Raw genomic sequence first — 19,441 nt, forward strand, 5'->3', positions numbered from 1 at the left:
GCACTCCGCCAACATGCCACTGTGTTTTGTGCCCCCTCCCTGTTCTGCCCCCCCCTTATAACCCCATGCAGGCTTAAACTTCAACTCTTTCCACCTCCTGTGAAGGTATCCACAAAGGTCTCTGTTAGATTATGCAGTGTCACACCAGGTTCTGTGCAAGAAATTAAGTTAATTGTTCATTTCATTTCAAATTGTATAATTTGACTGATTATTATATTCCCTGAACTACCAAGTTGAAGACAGCAGGACCTTCAGAAGAGACTTAGACATTCACGTCAACTTCCAGGTCAACGACCATTGAGCCGCAGTGATTAAGGGCCCCCTTCCAATATGCATGAACAGACGCGTGTACCCACACACAATCACACGCTGCCGCTAAAATGCATATTGGCCCTTTGTATTTGCTCGGTAGCTCAATATGAGGGCATTGTTTAGTATTGATTGTCATTTTAATTTCATTTACCTAACATTGATTCACATTAGATATGTGTGGTTGTCATGCAAAGTTAGGTAACATCCATTTTCCACTTGAACCCTTACCCTAAACAGATGGAGAAACGGTTAGAAAAAGAACAAAAAGATTTTTAATCAATCCTTCCTTATTTTGAAGCACTTGCATATACAATAGCTGAACACACATACACAGGCTAAATTAACTTTGGATTAGTGTGGACATTGTAATGCCTCATGTTCTTATTCTTTATTCTTACTCTTGTTTATACTCTCTTACTTTCTCAGGTTCCTTTCTTTGGGCCTCTATTTAATGGCGCCATCATCACTGGGACGCTGCTGCCAAGCTTAGTGCGGGCCACCTGTATCAATGCCAGCAGAGCTGTCAAGTCCCGGCTGACTCTCTACCAGAGCTTGTATCCTTTACTCCTCATGGCTTCTGCTTCATTTACTGTTCACCATCCCATACAGGGTTGACTCCTCAGAGGAATGCAGAAATTTAAAAAAAAAGCAGTCACTAATACAGATGAGATCATTAAAGGTTATGAACTTATATTTAGCAGTATTTTTATGATGATTCCAATAGATGAGTAACACCACTGAGCTTACATTTTCAGCACCACCAGCGCCCCATTTGGGTAAATTCACTGAGACATGTGGCGTGCTTGTCATGTCAGCCAACGTACACAGCTGAGTGCTGACACTGATCTTTATGGGCTGTCTGATTTACATACAGCTATTAGGCCAGGACTGTTTCACAGCCTGGAGCAGCATGGGAGGTTGTGTGGGGCTGTTTTGGGTAGGAGCACGGATAATGTGTCATCATCTATCACTACCGTTTTATGGAGCACAAGGAGAGCCAAAATAAGAGCACCATCAACAAATGTGTACAAGCGCATACAGATACAAGCACACACACACAGAGACACAAACACACATACACACTCGCTCTCATCCCTCCACCCATCCATCTAACAGTGTGCCGTTAAGAGCCTGACTCCAGCTGTAGTTGTCAGTTGGTTTAAAGGGAGTCTAATCACCAATGGAGATGAATTAGCATGTGAATGCCAGTAGCACAGTGTTGGGGGGTGAGATGGGGGACAGAGTCGGGATGGCCCCTGGAGGGGGAAACCTGATCTCTCTTAACGCCCCGCTCCTCCTCGGACAGCATGTACAGCACCACCACACCAGAACCACGCTGCCCCTCTGGCGGTTGCTATAGAAACCTTCCCCAAGGAGGTTTCATTTGGGTAGGAGAGTAGCATCTATTGTTTTAAGACCCAGAGACATTTTTAAAAGTTGCTGTTGCTTTTAAATAAATATGTAGTCATTGTATCATAGTGATTTACAACAAAGGCTTTCACTCTTTAGTCGCATTACAGCATACCCTGTGTGTGTGAGTGTGAGTGTGTGTGTGTGTGTGTGTGTTGTTTACAGTTGGCTGTGTAAGTATGTGTCTGCCTGTATGTGTTTCACAGTGCATCACATCCCCTGGTCCCCCACCCCGATATCAGGCCTTGTCTGTGTGTCCCCCGGGGCATCCTGAGTGACAGATGTCTGTTACCCGACGCCAAATGAATTAGCCCAGTGTGACTCTCAGTGCCGAAGGGGGGCCAGCCACAGGCCTGCCTTCCTTGAGAGCCTGAGGGGCTGGGAGGGAGAGAGGGGGATGGCAGTACCGGGCTTCTGCTGGGCCACAGAAGCCTTTACCTGGCATTCCTTAGCAGAGGAGCAGACAGCACAAAGGCATGATCTATGAGAGGAGATAAGCGCTGCCTCTGGAGTTCTGGCACTGATAGGCTGCCAGGCCTCACACAGTCCAAGAGAGGAGATGAATGAATGTGCCAGGCAAAGCGCACTGCCAGCACGAGTATCTGCATGTCTGTCTGCTGTTTGTCTGCCTAGCTAGAGGAGGTTGTGAGAAGAGAGGAAATTCATGAACTACTGATTGACTGTAGTGTTAAGTGTGGTTTTTGCCGTGTCATAGTGATATCTGCGGGGTTTTTTAATGTCTTGACTGACACAATGTTCAGCATTGGCATGAACCATCAAGGAAACCACATTTTGAGTGGCAGGTGCAGTTCTTCTTTTGTATGCTTTCATCATTGGATTTGCATTGTACCAGCCTTTTACACTTTTCCCTCTTCAGTTGTCATTGTTCCATCTTCTCAGGATATGTGGCTCTTTATACTTCACAGGTTGGAACAATGACTCAACCTCTTTCTTTTTCTTTTTTTCTTCAAGATGTGTGTTTTTGTGCGAGATGAAAATCCTCATCCTTAGTTTACCCCTTCACAATGCCTTAACAATCCACAGTCTGCTCTCTGCCTGTGAGGCCACTCTCCAAGGTAATTAGTTGAATATTTCTTCAAAGAGAAGCTATATGACCCCCGTGTGTCCAGATAAAAGGCCAGTATGGCGCTGTGGTCCCCTCTCTCGCTCCATCACAAGACTCAAGAGGACTCCAGCAGTCTGCTGCAACGCTCACAGGATCTCTCAGGCTAATAGGATTTGATATTGAAAAATGACCACCAGCAACATTTTCAGAAAATATACACACACACACACACACACACACACACACACACAAATAGTCCAAAAGAGTGTTTTTCAGATAAATACTCCCCCCTTGCTATCTCGCTGTATTTCTCCACATCATACATATCCCGTCTCTCCTTTTCTCCCTCTCTGATTTGTGAAATCTCTGTAGTTCCATTTTGTTTTTCCCGCACAGCTCTCAATGTCACTTAGAATTTGTGTCAATTTCTCCTGTCAAGGCACAACTATGGCCTCATAGACATCATATCACAAGCCTCTCACAGACAACTCATAATGTATCATCTATTATTTATACGCCTGATGGAAAATGCAGCTGGTCTGGGTTTGTGTGTTCTAAGTGTATTGTCTGCAACTAGTCCACCCTTCATAGCTGCTTTCTGAACACTTGTGACCACAAAATGTAAAATTCTGAAGCAAAATGAATCTTTATCAAACCGCACATTTTTAACGGTCCATCAGTAACAGATTAACATAAACGAAGGTGAATTGGTGCCTCTGTTAATGGGACGCACCACTGCATGCAAACAATGTGTGACGTATTGGCTTGAAAGAGACGACGAGTTTGTTTGTGTCACCTGAACCCAGCCTGCCACTGAATGGCCTTGCTGTCTGCTGCCATTTACTGTATCATGAAGATCCTTCATACTGTCATTGTAGAATAATGTCTTTATCCAGAGGCTAGGATTCATTTCTCTCTTCAACAAGCACTTGAGTTTGATGTGCCGTCCATCACTCTTTGTGATAGGGGTATTGTTAAGGGTAAAAACTGTCTGTGTGTGTGTGTGTGTGTGTGTGTGTGTGTGTGTGTGTGTGTGTGTGTGTGTGTGTGTGTGTGTGTGTGTGTGTGTGTGTGTGTGTGTGTGTGTGTGTGTGTGTGTGTGTGTGTGTGTGTGTGTGTGTGTGTGTGTGTGTCGGGGAGACGGCAAGTTTCTAATAGGTGAGATAGTGCGGAACTGACCTTGATTCATAGACATAGCCTCCCTACTGGACAGAATCAATAGCTTTTGCACACTGCCCTTAGTCCCCATCTCTTTGCTCTGACACACACATAAACACACACACGCTTGCACACACCCAGATCCATCTCCAGGCAGCGATCAATAACCATAATCTGTTTCTGCCCATCGCCAGTCATGCGAGCCAGGCTTTTAGGTGGTGTGTATATGTGTGTCTGTGTGTGTGTGTCTGTGTCTGTGTGCACTAGCAGAAAGATGAGAGGAGAGGCTTGATCCTTCCAGTGGAACCCAGAAAGATGCTGAAGTCTGTCATGTTCCCTCACAGGCTCATGTGAGCATATCTACAGTCCCCCAGCTACTCAAAACACCCAAAAACAAGATGTACATAATTTGAGTGGATATATACTGACAACATAATGCATATAATATCCTGTACGCACTCCTTTGTGTGCTGTTACTGCAACCCCAACCCCACCCCCCACCCCCACCCCGACGCCATCATAATTATTACAGTCGCTGCATTGACATTCTGAGCAAGTTATTGTCCCACTCCCTCACTGTGTCTTTGTCCAACGCTCGCTCGTTCTTTTGTATACTGTAAGATTCCTCACCTAGTGGAGATGAAAGTGCGCCTGTATGCATGATAGGGTGTCATGAATAGGATCTGCCATGTTAGTGTTGTCTCACATGAATTATTTAGCATCGTTGATAGGTCTAATTTGCCAGCTGTTGTGCCATAACTGTCGGCAGTCTCATGGATAATACTCAGCAGTCTATATCAGTGCGGAACACAGTGCTTGACTGGGCACAGTGAGACGCCAAGCTAGTCATTATACGCTGGGTTCCTGTAATGGTCTGAGCTGATATGAGTGTAACTAGCCAACTTCCTGTTTATGAAAAACAGGAGAGTAAGGCGCTGACCAACATAAAAGAGCTAACAAAAAATGATCCAAGTTATTTGTGATATACAGAAAAGTCTTAAGAAATCACTCTGACTTGTCGTACAGTGGATGATATAAACTATCCAGTAGCGTGTGCATATTACTGGGTGCAAAACCTTCAGTTGGAAGAGGCAGTTAGCCGTTTTGGGGTGGGTGCGGTAGTTGGGGAGGTTGGTTTAAGGGCCATTTCTGAGTTGAAGTGTTCCTGCTCAGTGTTGGCCAGGATGGTTTGGGTGGAGGCTGGCATTGGCTTTGATAGAGCGGTTGAGAGTTTACGCAGTATTTGGGGGGCTACAGAGAGAGGAGGGGTCTCTCCCCCACTGAATGTTTTAACCTAATCCCATTATCAGTGTAGCGCACTGCCTCCCAGCTCTTCCCCCCCTCCTTATCCCTACCCCCTCCCACCCCTCTCTCCAGCTGACCAGCTGTTCCTGCCGGGACTCACGACAATGTCCGATGTGTTCAGATCACTGAGTACCCCCCCACGCCCTCCTCACCCCTCCTTCCCCAACACACACACACACATACATAGAGCGCAGTCCATGCACAACCAAAGCAATTGGCTGGCCCATCATTGGAGCCCAGGAAGGCCTAGAGGGAGGAGGGTGTTAGTTAGGGGAGAAGAGGGTGGCTTTTGGGGGGTGAGGAGGGGGCAAGCACAGGCCTGTCAAACCAAGAGCCCTGACTCAGGAGGCAGCCCAGCTCGGATGGCATATGGCGTCTAGCTTCATACAACATGCAAAAGTATTCTCTCCCTTTGCCCCCTCTCTTCCACTCCCCCCCTCTCCCTGTCTCCCTCCCCTGCTGCTAATGCAGAATGACTCATAGCATTACTCATTTTTTTCCTCCAAACCCCCCCCCCCCACACACACACACACACACATCAGTTCCTCCTCCTCTTGCCACCCAGCCTGTAACAAAAGGCGTCCACTGCTGCATGGCACCCACACCCTTAAAGCCCTGGGGGCCCAGCCCAGCCCAACCCAGCCCAGCCTGCACTCTGAGGTCTGAGCTTCATGGGGGCCGCCCCTTTTAAACACAGGTAGAGCAGGCGTGGAACCAGACGGCCAACAGCAGGGACCCAGAGCCCCGCCTGGGGTACCTCACACACACACACTGCTGGTGTCAAACTGTTGTTGCCTGTTGGCGTGTTTGTGTTTGTATTTGTACGCAAACTGCCTTTATTTTGAAGTGCATCTGCTGTGACAAAACCACCATGCTTTGTGTGTGTTCAAGTGTGTTTTTGCAAGCGCCTCTCTCACGGCAACCTTTCTGACACATAAGGGGTGCCTTTGTTTTTATTTGCCGATTTAGTAGCAGTCCTTCCTTCAAGTGTAATTACAGTTCAGTTGGATAATTTCAGGTTTATCCACATTTTGATGTATTTGCCTATACTTAATTGATGTTTATTAAAGTACTTTATAGCTTGTGTCACAGAGCTTTCAGTTGCCAAATTATCCCATTTTTTTCATACAGCCAGTGAAATTATAAGAAAACCATGGAATTTTCTACTGGCACAAGTAGATGCTGCATAACCTAGTGTTACCCAAAGAATGTCATGCTCTGTGTATTTTTAAACTTGAACCCCCCCCCCACCACCACCACCACCCCTCATGCCCCTCCCCTCTCTCTCCCTCTCCGTCTGTTACGCATTCATGTCTGACATCTGTCTGTTTGTGAGCGGCAAAGTGAAAGCCAACAAGACTGCCAGTTTTGTGTGGGATCGCCGTCTCTGTCCCATCACTAACTCAGACTCAGGACAGAATCACAAAACTAATCTAGAAAATAGATTAATGGTTTCCTTTACATAATTTGATAAGTGTTAGGTCTATGTGAGTAATAGGGCATAGTAGTATTTTCTGTATTTGAAACATTTAAATTCCATTGCAATGCTGACACCCTATTAATGCACATTACAGGGGAATTTTACTACAAATGAACTTAAACTCAAAGTACAGATCTCATTTGTTTAATTGTTTGCATGTAAATGAAAAACTATATCTCCATAGTACAAAGAAAATTAAAGTTTAGGTGATTTCTGTGCTTTTTTTTCCAAATGTCAGATATTTTAAAAATGTCCTCAGTGTAACAAATGATAAATATTCATGTTACTTTTTCTAGTTGACACAAAAAAACATGACAGTGCACCTGCTATTTCCTAGTTGTTGTACACCTCTGATGTCAGTAATCACTAAATAATATTTTTATTAACTTCTTTGTGTGTTGCATTGGTGTCATAATGCTGCACCCGAATACAAGTCTCCAATTTCTGCTAATTCAAGGCTCAAAAGAAGCTAATTCCTACAGATTGGGGAGGCAAAAAGGATAACATGGGGTTAATCATGTTTATTGTACAATATTTTGCATACATTTTAACATGTAGGCCTAACAGTGAGTAATGATCCCAAATTGGCTACAGATACTGCATGTAATGGAATGACTGTGATTAAGTATGGGTGTTTGCACTAATCAAGATTACACCCTTGGACCACTTTCTAAAATCACAAACAAAAACTGTCTTCGTTAAATATCAACAAAGAATGAAATGGTTATTATGACACGTCTCACTAATAGGTCATTGGTCTCTGTCCATCAGCCAAAAAACACCCTGACCCCAGTGTCACCACCAGACCAGTACAGACTGCACTGCCGTTGAGAAGACATGTTCATTGTGATTGATGTGTGGTGGTGGAGCTTCTATCGCGGGTGTAAAAACCTGTCTGTCTGCTTTAAGTGATTAGCATCCAGCTAGCCATTCCATCTGTTCCCCCTAGTCCTGTTTAATTAATGAACTTTCTTTCTCCGCCCTGTAGCCAGCCAGCGCAACACTAAAGCAAAAGCTGTTAGCACTCTCAGGTTATCCAAATGGATGTGTGTTCTTGCCCCCCCCCCCCTCCCCTTCATTGCCCCCCCCTCCTCCTCAATGGGTGCATTCTCATTGATTAGTTATGTTTTGTTTTCCTCTCTTTTGTCTCAGGGTTCTTGAAGGGAGGGTTAATGAGCTTTCCTGGCAAGCTGTAGCGCTTGGAATCCAGGGATAAATGGGAATAATTTTGTTGTTGTGTTTTTTTGGGGGTTTTTTTTGGTTTTGTTTTGTTTTTTGTGATGGGCTTGGCAGAGATGTGAAGCCTCGTGCCACTGTGTGTGTGCGTGTCTGTGTCTGTGTGTGTTTGCATGTATGAGTGTGTACGTGAACGATAATGTGTGTTTGTTTGGATGTGTATGAATGGCTTTGAGGCGGGGTGTATTGCATTTCGTCCCTGCTGGTCCATTATTCCTCTTCAGAATCAGGGAATCTGGAACACACTTTAACAGTTGGCTCTGTCACTATTCATCTTCCAGCCATCTCAGCAAAACTCTTGTCTTGTCCTCGTTTTAACACCAAGTACTCTCTCTCCCTTCTTTTATGTCCCTTCTTCCTTCCGTGTCTCTTGTTACAAGGCAGTGGACAGGCCTTTGTCCAGCTAAAGCTGCCCTCTTTTGTTTGCGCGGCCTTTTTTATCCTTGTGCTAATCGCCATGGTCGTGTGCCTGAGTTGGACCCCATATTTCACGCTCAGCTCTCCTTTGTTTGACACACCGCCCCTGATAAGAATCCCAATTCTAGGGCCTCTCTGATATTGAAATCCAACAGCGGCGTAGAAAGAGCCTTCAATCATCCATTATCTGTGCTCCAGTGATTACCATTCAATCTCCCAGGGTCCAGGCTCCTCATCACCAGCCCCAGAGCTGAGGCCGTCCCCTGAAAGAACCCGCATCCCTTAACGCCTGTGCCACATTCAAGCATATCCATAGATATTTCTGACGCTGTCTTGAGACAGCCCCGCTCTGAATGCTGCTGGGAAATGTCACTGAAATGTCACTCATCATTCTCCAGTGGAATCTCTTGGTCTCTGATGTGGCCTTGGGTTTTTGGGGACTCTTGTGAAGACACCTTGTGACATTATTGGGTGTCTTTGTCCCTAAATGGCCATTAAATTGCCAATTCTGTTTTTTGTCAGGAGATGAGGATTGCTCTTTTTTCTTTTTTTTTTTTTACGTAAGGCTGAGTTGCTTTTAATGTCACAGACTTAATTGGCTGTTTTAAGAAGGAATTAGTTGATTATTTATAAGTTGCACATTAATGCCTCTTTAAATGGTTCAAAGGCAGTGTCTGCTCCTCCGCTGGCCTCTGGCCATTGTTCTCTTTTAGAGGATGTCCTTGTGCCTCGCAGCATTTGCATTTTTACACTAAATGGAATTTTCTGCATTGACAGACAAGGCAAGGGAAACAAAGCCATAACAAAAACAAAACATTTAAGTATGCATCGCTGTGCATTGTCTGCCTCTTCTTACAGCAAGCAGCCTTTGATGTGTTAATACTGATAGTCTGTGTTTTATTGTCAAGTGGTGGTTGTGGCTGAAAGAGAAGCACCAGGAAATATTGGCTAAATCTTCCTGTGTCTCTCCACTGCAACAGGCTCTAATAACGTTGGGTTTGATGTCAGACACAAAGTGTTGTTGGTTGTGGAAACATGCTCGACACATTTTAGTGGTGTGACTGTCTTATCTTAAAAACCTGTGCAGCTTTGTCATACAGTGTGAGAGGATTGAGGATTTAAAAAAAAGATGATTATCATTTTACTGTTTTCATTACTCAGGCTGCTTATTCTTATTGTTTTGGTTGAAGTGTAAGAAAAGCTTTGTGTTGTATACATCCACTTATCCAACACTATGTTTAGATACACATCGGCTCCCAGTACCTTTGTTTAATGTAGTGTACACATCTTCATTAGTTATGTATAGCCTCTAATTACTATTGATGAGGCTCTAGCTGATTTGGGTACAAATCTATAGCTTTTGTTATTCTAATGAGTGTTATTTACCCTCAGATCTCCAAGCCAGGGGGCTTTGGAATGGGGCTTTGTGCAGGCAGATATAGCCGGGGCCACTCTAGCTACACCCACTTGTTTTTGTATCTGCCGACTTTGACAAAATCCAGTTTCCCTCCCCCCACATCATCACCCGCCTGCATGGATATATAGCACTTCCCGCTCCTCCATCTGTTTTTGTCCACCCATGAAAAGGTCCATTATAATCTGCAGGATGCACAGTTGACGTGCCGCAAGATCCGCTTGAGCCAATCAAGGCAGTGCACCGAACTTAGGCCATGAATCCAAGAGGCCCTAACTCCTCCCCCAAGTTCATTTTGATTAGCCGGGCTCTCTGTCTGAGATCTTCAGTTGAACAAGTTTTTATAACAACATTGTCTCCATCATCCCCTCTCCCTATAAAAGCTCCGAGTCTGAATGGGGCTCTATGCATGCCCACTGGATGATGGCAGGCTCCTGATTAACCCTGGAGTGACTAGCTAATGTCATTGAAGGAGGGCCACCTGGCTGTGAGACTGTACAGTCAGCTGCCACTGAAGGGCCAGAATAGGAGACGACCAGGTGTTGGGCTCCAGCCCCCCTAATTGTTGCCATGTAATAGCCTGCTTGACTGCACAATATAGCCCAGGGGCGAGGATTAGGAAAAAGCTGTTGCCAACACAGAAGTCCATTTTCTTTTTTGCCCAAGGTTTTGTGTGTGGGTTTCTCTTAGTGTGCATGCTTATGTGTGTATACATATATACATCTCCCTTTGCAATCCTCCTCATCCATTGTGATTATAGCAGGTAGAAGGCTGGGCCCCCTTTCTGGCACCCAGCCTTTTACCCACTCATCACATTAATTCCAAACGTACACAGTATATGCTTGCTTTCTGACTGGGAAGGGGCTGGAGTAAACTTTCTTTCTTTTGGGGGAGGGTGGGTGGGTGAATGTAAGAAGGACATTAGACCCTAGTTGTATATACAGCGGTAACTATTCCAAACTTACTATATGGCTGGAAAAAACTTTTTGCATAATTAACTTTTTGACTCTTCAACAACATATTCAGTCATTTTTGTTATTTAAAGTATTTTGACAAAATGATATGAACAAATTGGCCTGTCAGTGTGGTGTCTGCATATCTAATTTTTAGATATTTTGTATCTCATTGTAATCATAATGGCATTGATTGAAATATGTCCAAAATGCAAATATGAGGGCAAATTAAATCCCTCTTGTCCTTCTGTAACTAACCCTTGCTTCCCTGTGCATTCACCACAGCTGTGATCATATGTAACCTAGCCCTAATCATTATCATTCCCGCTAAATGCCTGGCATTTTGCATAAGGCCAGGAAGCCTAATTGGCCCAATGAACCTTTTCATAGAGGGGGCAATGGAGGAACAAGAGACTTCATCTGCAGTATGTCTTGGCGGGGAAACAGAAAGAGATGCTTGGCGTTAACACATCACAGTTATTCTGTTGCACATGCCACAAGCATCATTAAAATTGCAGAAGCCTCTGTTCATTTAGTTTTAATATTTCATCAGTGCTTGTCTGAACAGTGTTATCATAGGGTTAAAATACGAGCCATTTGGCATGACCCAGAGTTGGCTCACCACTTGTGCAGTTGTAAGTGTCATACTGGCTTCCTATATGTGTCAAATAGATGATACAACGTCAAGGTGCTTTGAATTGCCACTGTGCTTTGAGGTGGTACAGGTGGACTAAATATGAATTTGTGTGTGTAGCCTTAGAGTCTGTATAATAATTACCAGGCTATAAATTTCATCATGCAGTTTGAAGAAAGAAGAGGTGAAATGCCTCATAAGTAATCAGATGGTTTTCAATTCAAGACTGGGGTGCAGCGTGCCCTTCCCTGTTACATCTTTGACTTTTTATTAGAAGTTCAAATTGAGATCAGATAGATGCTGCGCTTCCCTGTCTAGATTCTAAACAATTCAAATAGCAGGAAGCACAAAAAAAATTAAAATATAGGCACACATTCACCTCCGATAGCTCATATGATGCCCACCTTTGTCCTGACCTAATAATGTAGGCAGAAGGCCAAGGCATTCATGTCACTCTGGCCATCATCACTGACAAAGGAAACCTTCAGAGAGAACTCTCACCCAGACAGTCACAGAACTGTATCTGTTAATCTTCATCCCTATCAGCCTTTTGTAGCTCATCTTATTATGACTTTCTGTTAATGCACGGTGGAGGCCTGTGTGACTGTCTGGCTATAATGGGCCTGTGTTTGATTAATCATGTCGATCCATTGTGTTTCACATCTAAGGCTGCTGCGTTAGTACTCATCAATGGAGACCAGAGTCCTTTGAAAAGGAGATTGGTTACAGACTCAGCTCATCTGAATACACAAGCTCAGTAGGCTTTGATGGTAGTCATGTTGTGTTCAACAAACCATGCCACAACAAATTATGATGTCACTAGTGATTTTTGTTGCCATCTTGTTTCTGTGAGATGTGAGGATGACTTCTTGCTTAACCATTTATAATCCATTGAACCACCAACAATCATTGGGTCTTAACATACTTTAAGGGTCAACATTGACTTTGTTTTAAGGTGCTGGTCTTATGATTTGCTGTGGAGCAGAAATCGATTTTTAGTGTCCCCCAGAGGAACGGTGGGCTGCCCGAGACTTGGTGTGCTTGAGAAAATGGGTGACTACTTCCTCCAGTCGGCTCGTAAATAACCTGGTCATGCCAGCTAGCAGACATCAGATTTTGTCTGCAGCTGTTGCAAAACCTGTGTGAAATCACTGATGGGCAGTGATGATGTCACAGGTTAGGAGTGATGTCACAGCCATAACTCCCCATCCCGCTGTCTGAATGCCAGATGGACGGTAGAGAGGTGTGGAGGTTGGAGCTTAGAAGCGCTTGCTGTGGGAAAGTCACCCCTCAGGAGGTGTCATTAACCCGGGCTTACTGTTTGACCCGACTCCTCAGGGGCTCCTGAGCTCCAGTTTCCTGGACCTGCTCCTAATTAGGCTACTTGTTAAAACTCTCTGCAAGCAGCTATTCCTCCTGAGCATCTGATGTTGTGTATGTCTATGCGCTCCCAGAAAATGGACACAAAAACACCTCCACTCATCATAATGCATCTGTGACACATTGAGATGTTTTCTGTCCTGGTGGTGTGTCTACAGCAAAAAGCTGTTTAATGAGACACCAAGGTTTGAGTACCTGCCATATAAAAAGAGATTGGGATACACACACATACACACGTATACACACGTACACACACATACACACACATAATACACACACCCTACTGGCTGGTTTCTGTCATACACACTCTGACTTTATCCATCTCAATCTGTTGTTCCTTCCCACTCTGCCATTATTCCTGCAGCCAGCTTTATTGCCACATTCACTCTGTCTGTCCTTATCTTTTCTTTCTCCCGGTGTCTCTCCGTCTAAATGTCTCTGTCTTACTCCCCGTTTTCCCATAATCACCTCACACCTCCGAGAGCCTCTGCTGAGACGAGCTTCACACCTCAGTCCTCGCTGTGACAACAGGTACCGCTGGCACTCACCGCCCGGCCTCTCTCCAATCAACACCTGCTCTGCTTTATCCCTCTTTCTTCCTTTCCTCTTTTCCATCTTTTTCCCCACCCACACCGCACCACCATCCCCTCCACTCCCCACTTCTATCCATTGTTTTTGTGTCTCCACCAGTCCCTTTTCCCCCATGTGTCCCCTCTGTACATTTCCCTGCATCTCCACCAGTTTTCTGCCTTTTATCTCCTTTTCCATAATGAGGAACACTTCTTCCATATGCAGTCAAAACCATTTCTCCATACCTCCATCTCCCAGAGATTACACTGCAATTCCCTGTCGATTTAAACTTGTTCATGCTACAGCAGCCAGCTTTGATTACCTCCTTTGGTACCCAGTATAATGACTTGTAACAACAGCCTGCATGCAAGTCATTTGACAGTGTCTCTTTGAGCCTGCTTTTGCCACCATCATTTTTCAATTCTGGCACTTTTTCCCTCTTAGCAGCTTTTTTTTGCCACCTAAGCAGGAGTCTTAACCCTAAAATGTATCCATAGGGATGGGCAGTATGTGTGTGATATCTAATAATACTGCCACAAGTGTGCATGTGTTATAAGGAAGAGATGGGGCACTATGCCTCTAAAAGTAACAACTACATCTGTTGTTTTTTTTTTTACCCTGCTAACACTGGCACCCCAGTACACTAAGCAACCCCCCACTGCCCCCCCCCCCCCCCCCAATCCCTTCCTCTTAACAGGCCAATTATGTGACTGCTGGGAGTCAATGGCGCTGTGAGCTACTCCTGTGCTCCTCTCCTCACCAAGGTCAAGCTGATTGGCCCAGGTTAATGGGCAGATGTGGGGCTAAGAGAGGAGGGGGTCAAGCACCTAGAGGCACCCTCCACCTCATCTCTAAACTGTCCCTCTTCACCACAAGAGCCCCCTTTACCACTAGCGCTTCTACAAACAGGATTAACCTTGGCTGCTGCCGTGGAAGCCCAAAGAGCGTAGGAGTGGTTTGTTTTTTTCCCAATGCATAGGAAAGATTTTTTTTTTCTTAGAAATTCCTTTTTTAAATTCTCTTCAATTAAAACTTGCAGAGCCATAAGGTGTGCTACTCAGTCATCTGTTCTCAAAGGTTTATGTATATTGTAGTACCTGATTCTGATTAGTTTCCATGAAGTGGGACTGTTTTTTTCCGCTTAATGAAAGTCTGCAGGAGAGTTTAGTCAGCATTCCTTCACAGTCAGTGTCTCTCAATGTAGTAGCTTGTGTGTTTCTGAAAGGGATGTGGCATAATTATGAAAATGGGCTCTCTGAACTAGTCTGTGATTCACTTGCCTGCCATGTTAAAGGTTCAAAATGGATCTGGAGCCCTTGTTGCCACACCCCCTTTCTTCTATCTGTTTTGTCTCTTATTATTATGATAAACGCACTAGTTAACCAGAGAGATTATGGCCTGTAAGAAACTATACGAAACTCAACATGACAAGGGTGCTCTGGATTAAAAAGGTTGGGGGCAGTCACCTTCCCTGCACCCGTCATCCGACTTCTGTTACTTAGAAGGGGATAGAAATGGAGCTTGACTAGTGAAATGTCAGTATGGGGTGTCTAAGACCCCTTCTAATGCTTCTTCATCTAATCTGGTCCTTCGCCCCCAAGCCCTAGCCTGTCAACAGATTAACTATGTGTGTCTGTGACATTACTTCTGTTCAAACAATGGATGTGGAAAGTGTTCAGATTCCTAATTTTTCCCACATTTTGTTGACTTCCATGTAAAATTTAAAAGCTGATAATGTTTTTACATTTAGTTTTACACTTGTTTGTCCTTTATTCTGGGGTTCTGTGATTGATATCCTTCCAGCCCTTTTTGCTGTGAATGATCTTCAGTTCTATCCATAGATTGTCATTTGAGGTTCTGGTCTGGGGCTCTAGCAGGGCCACTCAAGGACAGTAGCCAGTGTTTTTCAGGCTGTGTGATTTAGTTGTTAGAAAGTCGAATCAACATCGCACTCTGAGGTTGTGCTTGTGTTCTCATAGAGTGCTACAGCAACCAGTTTGCTTCACTTTTAGGATTCTGAAGGGGTTTTTTTCTGCGGACTTTGTACTGGTGTTCAGTTGGTATTCAGACCAAAGAACCTATCTTTTGTCCCATTATGTTCACAGAATCCTTGAACTTCAATTTAGCAAACTCCAGATGGGCTGTCACACGATGGCCATTGGGTCCTTAGTTGTCTCCTCACTCAGACCTCTATAGTCTGGTCAAATGAATATAGTATATATGGTAAAGGTACATTTATGTATTGCTTTAGAAAAGATAGGCAAGTGTGGTAGGGATGGGAAACACCAGCATAGACGTTCACAATGCAGTTGTTTGTTGTTTTTTTTTTAAAGTGAACTTCTCCCTGTGGATGCAATTTTGGATAAACTTGGATCATCGCCTCAGTGATGGAGACACACTAAAGTGTGATAACCTTTTACAATGCTTTCAAATTCAACACTTTTCTGCCATTTCAACCATAGTGAAAGTAATGTGTGTTTGTAGAACTGAGATAAAACGAAAACAAGATGATCACAAACATGCAAATATTTGCACTCCTGCACATAATGCAATAGAGAAACAGTATATAGATATTGTGAATGTAATATAGATTAGATATATGATGACATTTTAGACCACTGGTAGTGCCATGGAGCAATGTTAAGCAATGAGCATAATGACATTTAATTGGTCTCAATAATTGGTCTCACTCACTTGTCAAGTTGACTTTTGAGGCTCCAGAGGTGAGGATAGAATAGACAGTCCACTCCTTTGATTGGCTGTTTGCTTTGATCACTGACACGGTTGAAGACAGACAGTTGCCTGAGAGAACAAAGGGAAACATAAATAATGATATTTAGAGGCCAATTCTATGTTTTTTACCACTTATACTGATGGAAAAGTCTGGTACATTGTAGGAAAAACTACTTTCAGATTTGTGAAACCTTTATTTTGCTTATGAAAACAGAAAAAAGGGTCATATCACTGATATTTAAGTGATTTCACTGATATTTCCTCATTCAGTCCACTTCAGACCAGATTTAGATCAAAAACCACTATACTTAGACTTTTGAAATCTGGACCACATTAACAAAGAGACTCCAGAGACTCGTTAAAACTCAGTTTAAGGTTTGTTATACCTTTTGTTCAATTTGTGAAAACTGAAAAAAATCTCAAAAAAAGTTTTCACTAATCTGGAAGTGGGTTTAAACAGGCTTCTCCTACCATGTTTAACACTTTTTCATAAGTGTTAGTGGTTAAAAAAAAAGTTTTCCTTTGTTCTTCCAGGCAATTGCCTGATTTCGACTGTGTCAGTGATCAAACCCAATAGCCAATCAAAGGTCATGGTCAGTATTCAAAGTGAGCAGATTCCATCCCGACCTCCTAAGTCTCACAAGTCAACTTGATGAGTGAGCAAGTATTAAACAGTTAAACATGTAAAGAGGCTTGATCTCACATTTGGCAGAGCCTCGTGTTCACAGGACCTCATAAGAATGGTTTTCCACTCACTGATACTGTTCTGTTTGTTGGTATCACATGTACACACACCTGCTTTTTATGTGCAGGGATTTACAGACTAATTAAACTACAGAGTGGATCCCTGATTTGTTTGAATGTTGTTCCCTACTAACCACAAACAAGTGGGTGAAGCCATAATCCCGCTGGTGGTTTTACTTTACTTTTTACATTTAAAAAAAAAAAAAGTTATAGATGGTGAATGCAGGGGAAAACACTATTAGCACAAAAATGGATGTTAATAATCCATTTTTTATTTTTTCAAAATTGGTTTTCCATTGTTTAATGAGAAATTTATGAGAAAACCATTGTTTGGCTTCAGGGATATGCACAAATGTGAGAAAACACTTGATCTTTTTCCATTCAGTGAAGGAGCTGATATACCTTCTGAAGCCCTGATGCATAAACATCCCTGCTGGTTGTGTGTTTAAAAGCTGAAGAGTGTGTGTCAGAGGCCAGTGGTGGCGTGAGGCCTTCTGTCAGCAGGGGGACAGAGGAACACAAAGACTAAGGCTGGATGGTCAGGATCTGGCTCTCCAGGGAGACACCAGATCAGAGGTCAACGTAGGCTCTTCTGGGGAACCGTGCGTGGGTGGAGGATGTTAGCGAGTGTGTGTTGTTGTGCCTGCGTGCCTACTTATGCACTACTAACGCCTGTGTGCGAGCATGTGTATGTGCCTGCATGCGCACAGGCACAGAATGGATCCCAGTGGACAGGTGTTTTCAGGATAGGTCCCTGTGGACGGATAGAGAAAAAGAGAGAGAGATGATGATGAGGGTCGGTGGCGGTTGGCCGATGGGGTCCAGCAGGGATGGAGCAGCCTGCTAATGAAGAGCCATCTGAGGCCTCCATTCACCTTGAACATGGGCCACTGCAGCTGCCCTGACCTTGGCTTTGATCCACCAAGATGCTTGACCCCCACCATTTCCCCAGAGCTAACCTCCCTGCCATCTGGACAGCACACATGCATATGTATACATGCGTATCTGCGCACACCCACAGATACATATGCATGTACACGTATGTTGACCCATATACTCATGCACATATGCCCTCACAGGTATGGTGGCGTTGGACTGTCTGTCTCAGGTGGTGTTAATTCAGCCACGCCTACCAATGTTTTTGGCCATGCAAGCTGCATGTTGTGTTTTAGTGCATAATTGACCTTTATGTTTGTGTGCTAGTGTTTGTCTCAGGAATCCACAAAACAAAGGGGCACAGGGTGGAAAAGGGCTCTTATACACTAAAACCATTATCCTATATGTGTAAATATACTAATAAGATATGATTTGTGTTTTTCTCTTTGTCTCTCCTGCTTCCTCTTACCTTCATAAACCTTTACCCACAACCTCCTCCTCTCCAGACTTAAGTTGTTACGTTACATTAACTCAGATCGGGAGGGTTTTTTTTTTTTTCTCGTTACAATCCCAATAGTTGCCACGCTCCATAGACATTACATTGGTTTCCCTCTCTTCTCCCTAATAGGAATGCAGCCGCTTGGAACGTAGGGGTTTCCGTGGAAATTCCCAAAGTGGCGCAACACACTCTCCTCCCACGCATCAGCTTGTCCTGCTTGTCTGCCTAGTTCAGCTTTAAACGACAGTTATGTCACGGGTGACTTGAGTTGCAGTCCATCTGTGGAAATGTAGACCTGTCTGCATTTTCCTTTTTATATTTCATGCCTTTCTTTATGAAAATGTTTATAGCACAAAATAGTGTGAAGCTTTATGTGATATCAGAAAGGCTTTCAGAACACATTTTCATAGTGTGTAACATGTTTTGTGACAAACATAAAGCTTATCAAGGCACTACAAACCAGTAGCTGTAGATGTTTAGTTTTGTTTTGTTTTTTCCTGAAAGTAGGTCACTGTCAGTGTGTTTGGTGTCCATGACATGGACATAGCCTTTGCGTCACTGTTCTGGACGTGTCACTTGATTAAGTTACTGCATGGAGGCAGCAGCATCTGTGCATATGCAGGGGAACAAGCTGTGCCCATGGCTTGGTAATTAGAGAATAGCAGAAAGATGAGAGAGTGCGAGAGAGAGAGACAGCAAGATTACCCCTCACTGTGCATCAGCTCTGATTTCTGTGCAGCAATTTTTTTACCCACAGATAGCATCGTACATTTACTTAAGTGAGCTGATTATGGCTCTCGCTTTCACTCTTCTCCAAAATACCTTTTATTAGTCTCCCTCCATCACCACCGGTCTTTCTCCCTTGCGGCCTGTCATATGTTTTCCCTTGTCTCTTGATAATTCTACACTATCTCCCTTCATTTTATTCTTTGAAGGTTTTTTTTTTCTCACCCACTATAATCCATTTGTCTAACTTGGACAGAGGGCAGCGGAAGGAAGTAGTGGAGGAGAGGCGTGTGTCAGAGTCAGAGAAGAGCGTCTGCTCCAGCTGGAGTCAATATTTGCTTTAGGAATCTCAATAACAGGCCTGCAGTCATCTGCATCTCTGATAATGGACAGCCATATGGCTCTGTTGACCCACGCTGAGCCGAGGTTCTCCATCTCTCCCCTCACCCTTTCCTTGTCTTTCATTCGGAGGCTTCCTTCTAACTTCTCTCATTTCTTTTCAATTACTCCTTCATTCACACGTATTTG

The 19,441-nt window shown here is 43.9% G+C and overlaps 1 protein-coding gene across 2 annotated transcripts in view; it reads left to right on the forward strand.

Annotated features, from left to right (window-relative positions):
- Window positions 1-19,441, forward strand: part of ralgapa2 (Ral GTPase activating protein catalytic subunit alpha 2) — a 91,569-nt gene that overhangs the window by 61,264 nt on the left and 10,864 nt on the right. For both annotated transcript variants that reach the window (XM_053335108.1, XM_053335109.1), the window contains exon 38: window positions 739-866. In XM_053335108.1, coding sequence (XP_053191083.1) covers window positions 739-866 — 128 coding nt within the window. The remainder of the gene's footprint in view (window positions 1-738; window positions 867-19,441) is intronic.

This window comes from Scomber japonicus, chromosome 16 (assembly GCF_027409825.1).
Source record: "Scomber japonicus isolate fScoJap1 chromosome 16, fScoJap1.pri, whole genome shotgun sequence".
Classification (NCBI taxonomy): domain Eukaryota; kingdom Metazoa; phylum Chordata; class Actinopteri; order Scombriformes; family Scombridae; genus Scomber; species Scomber japonicus.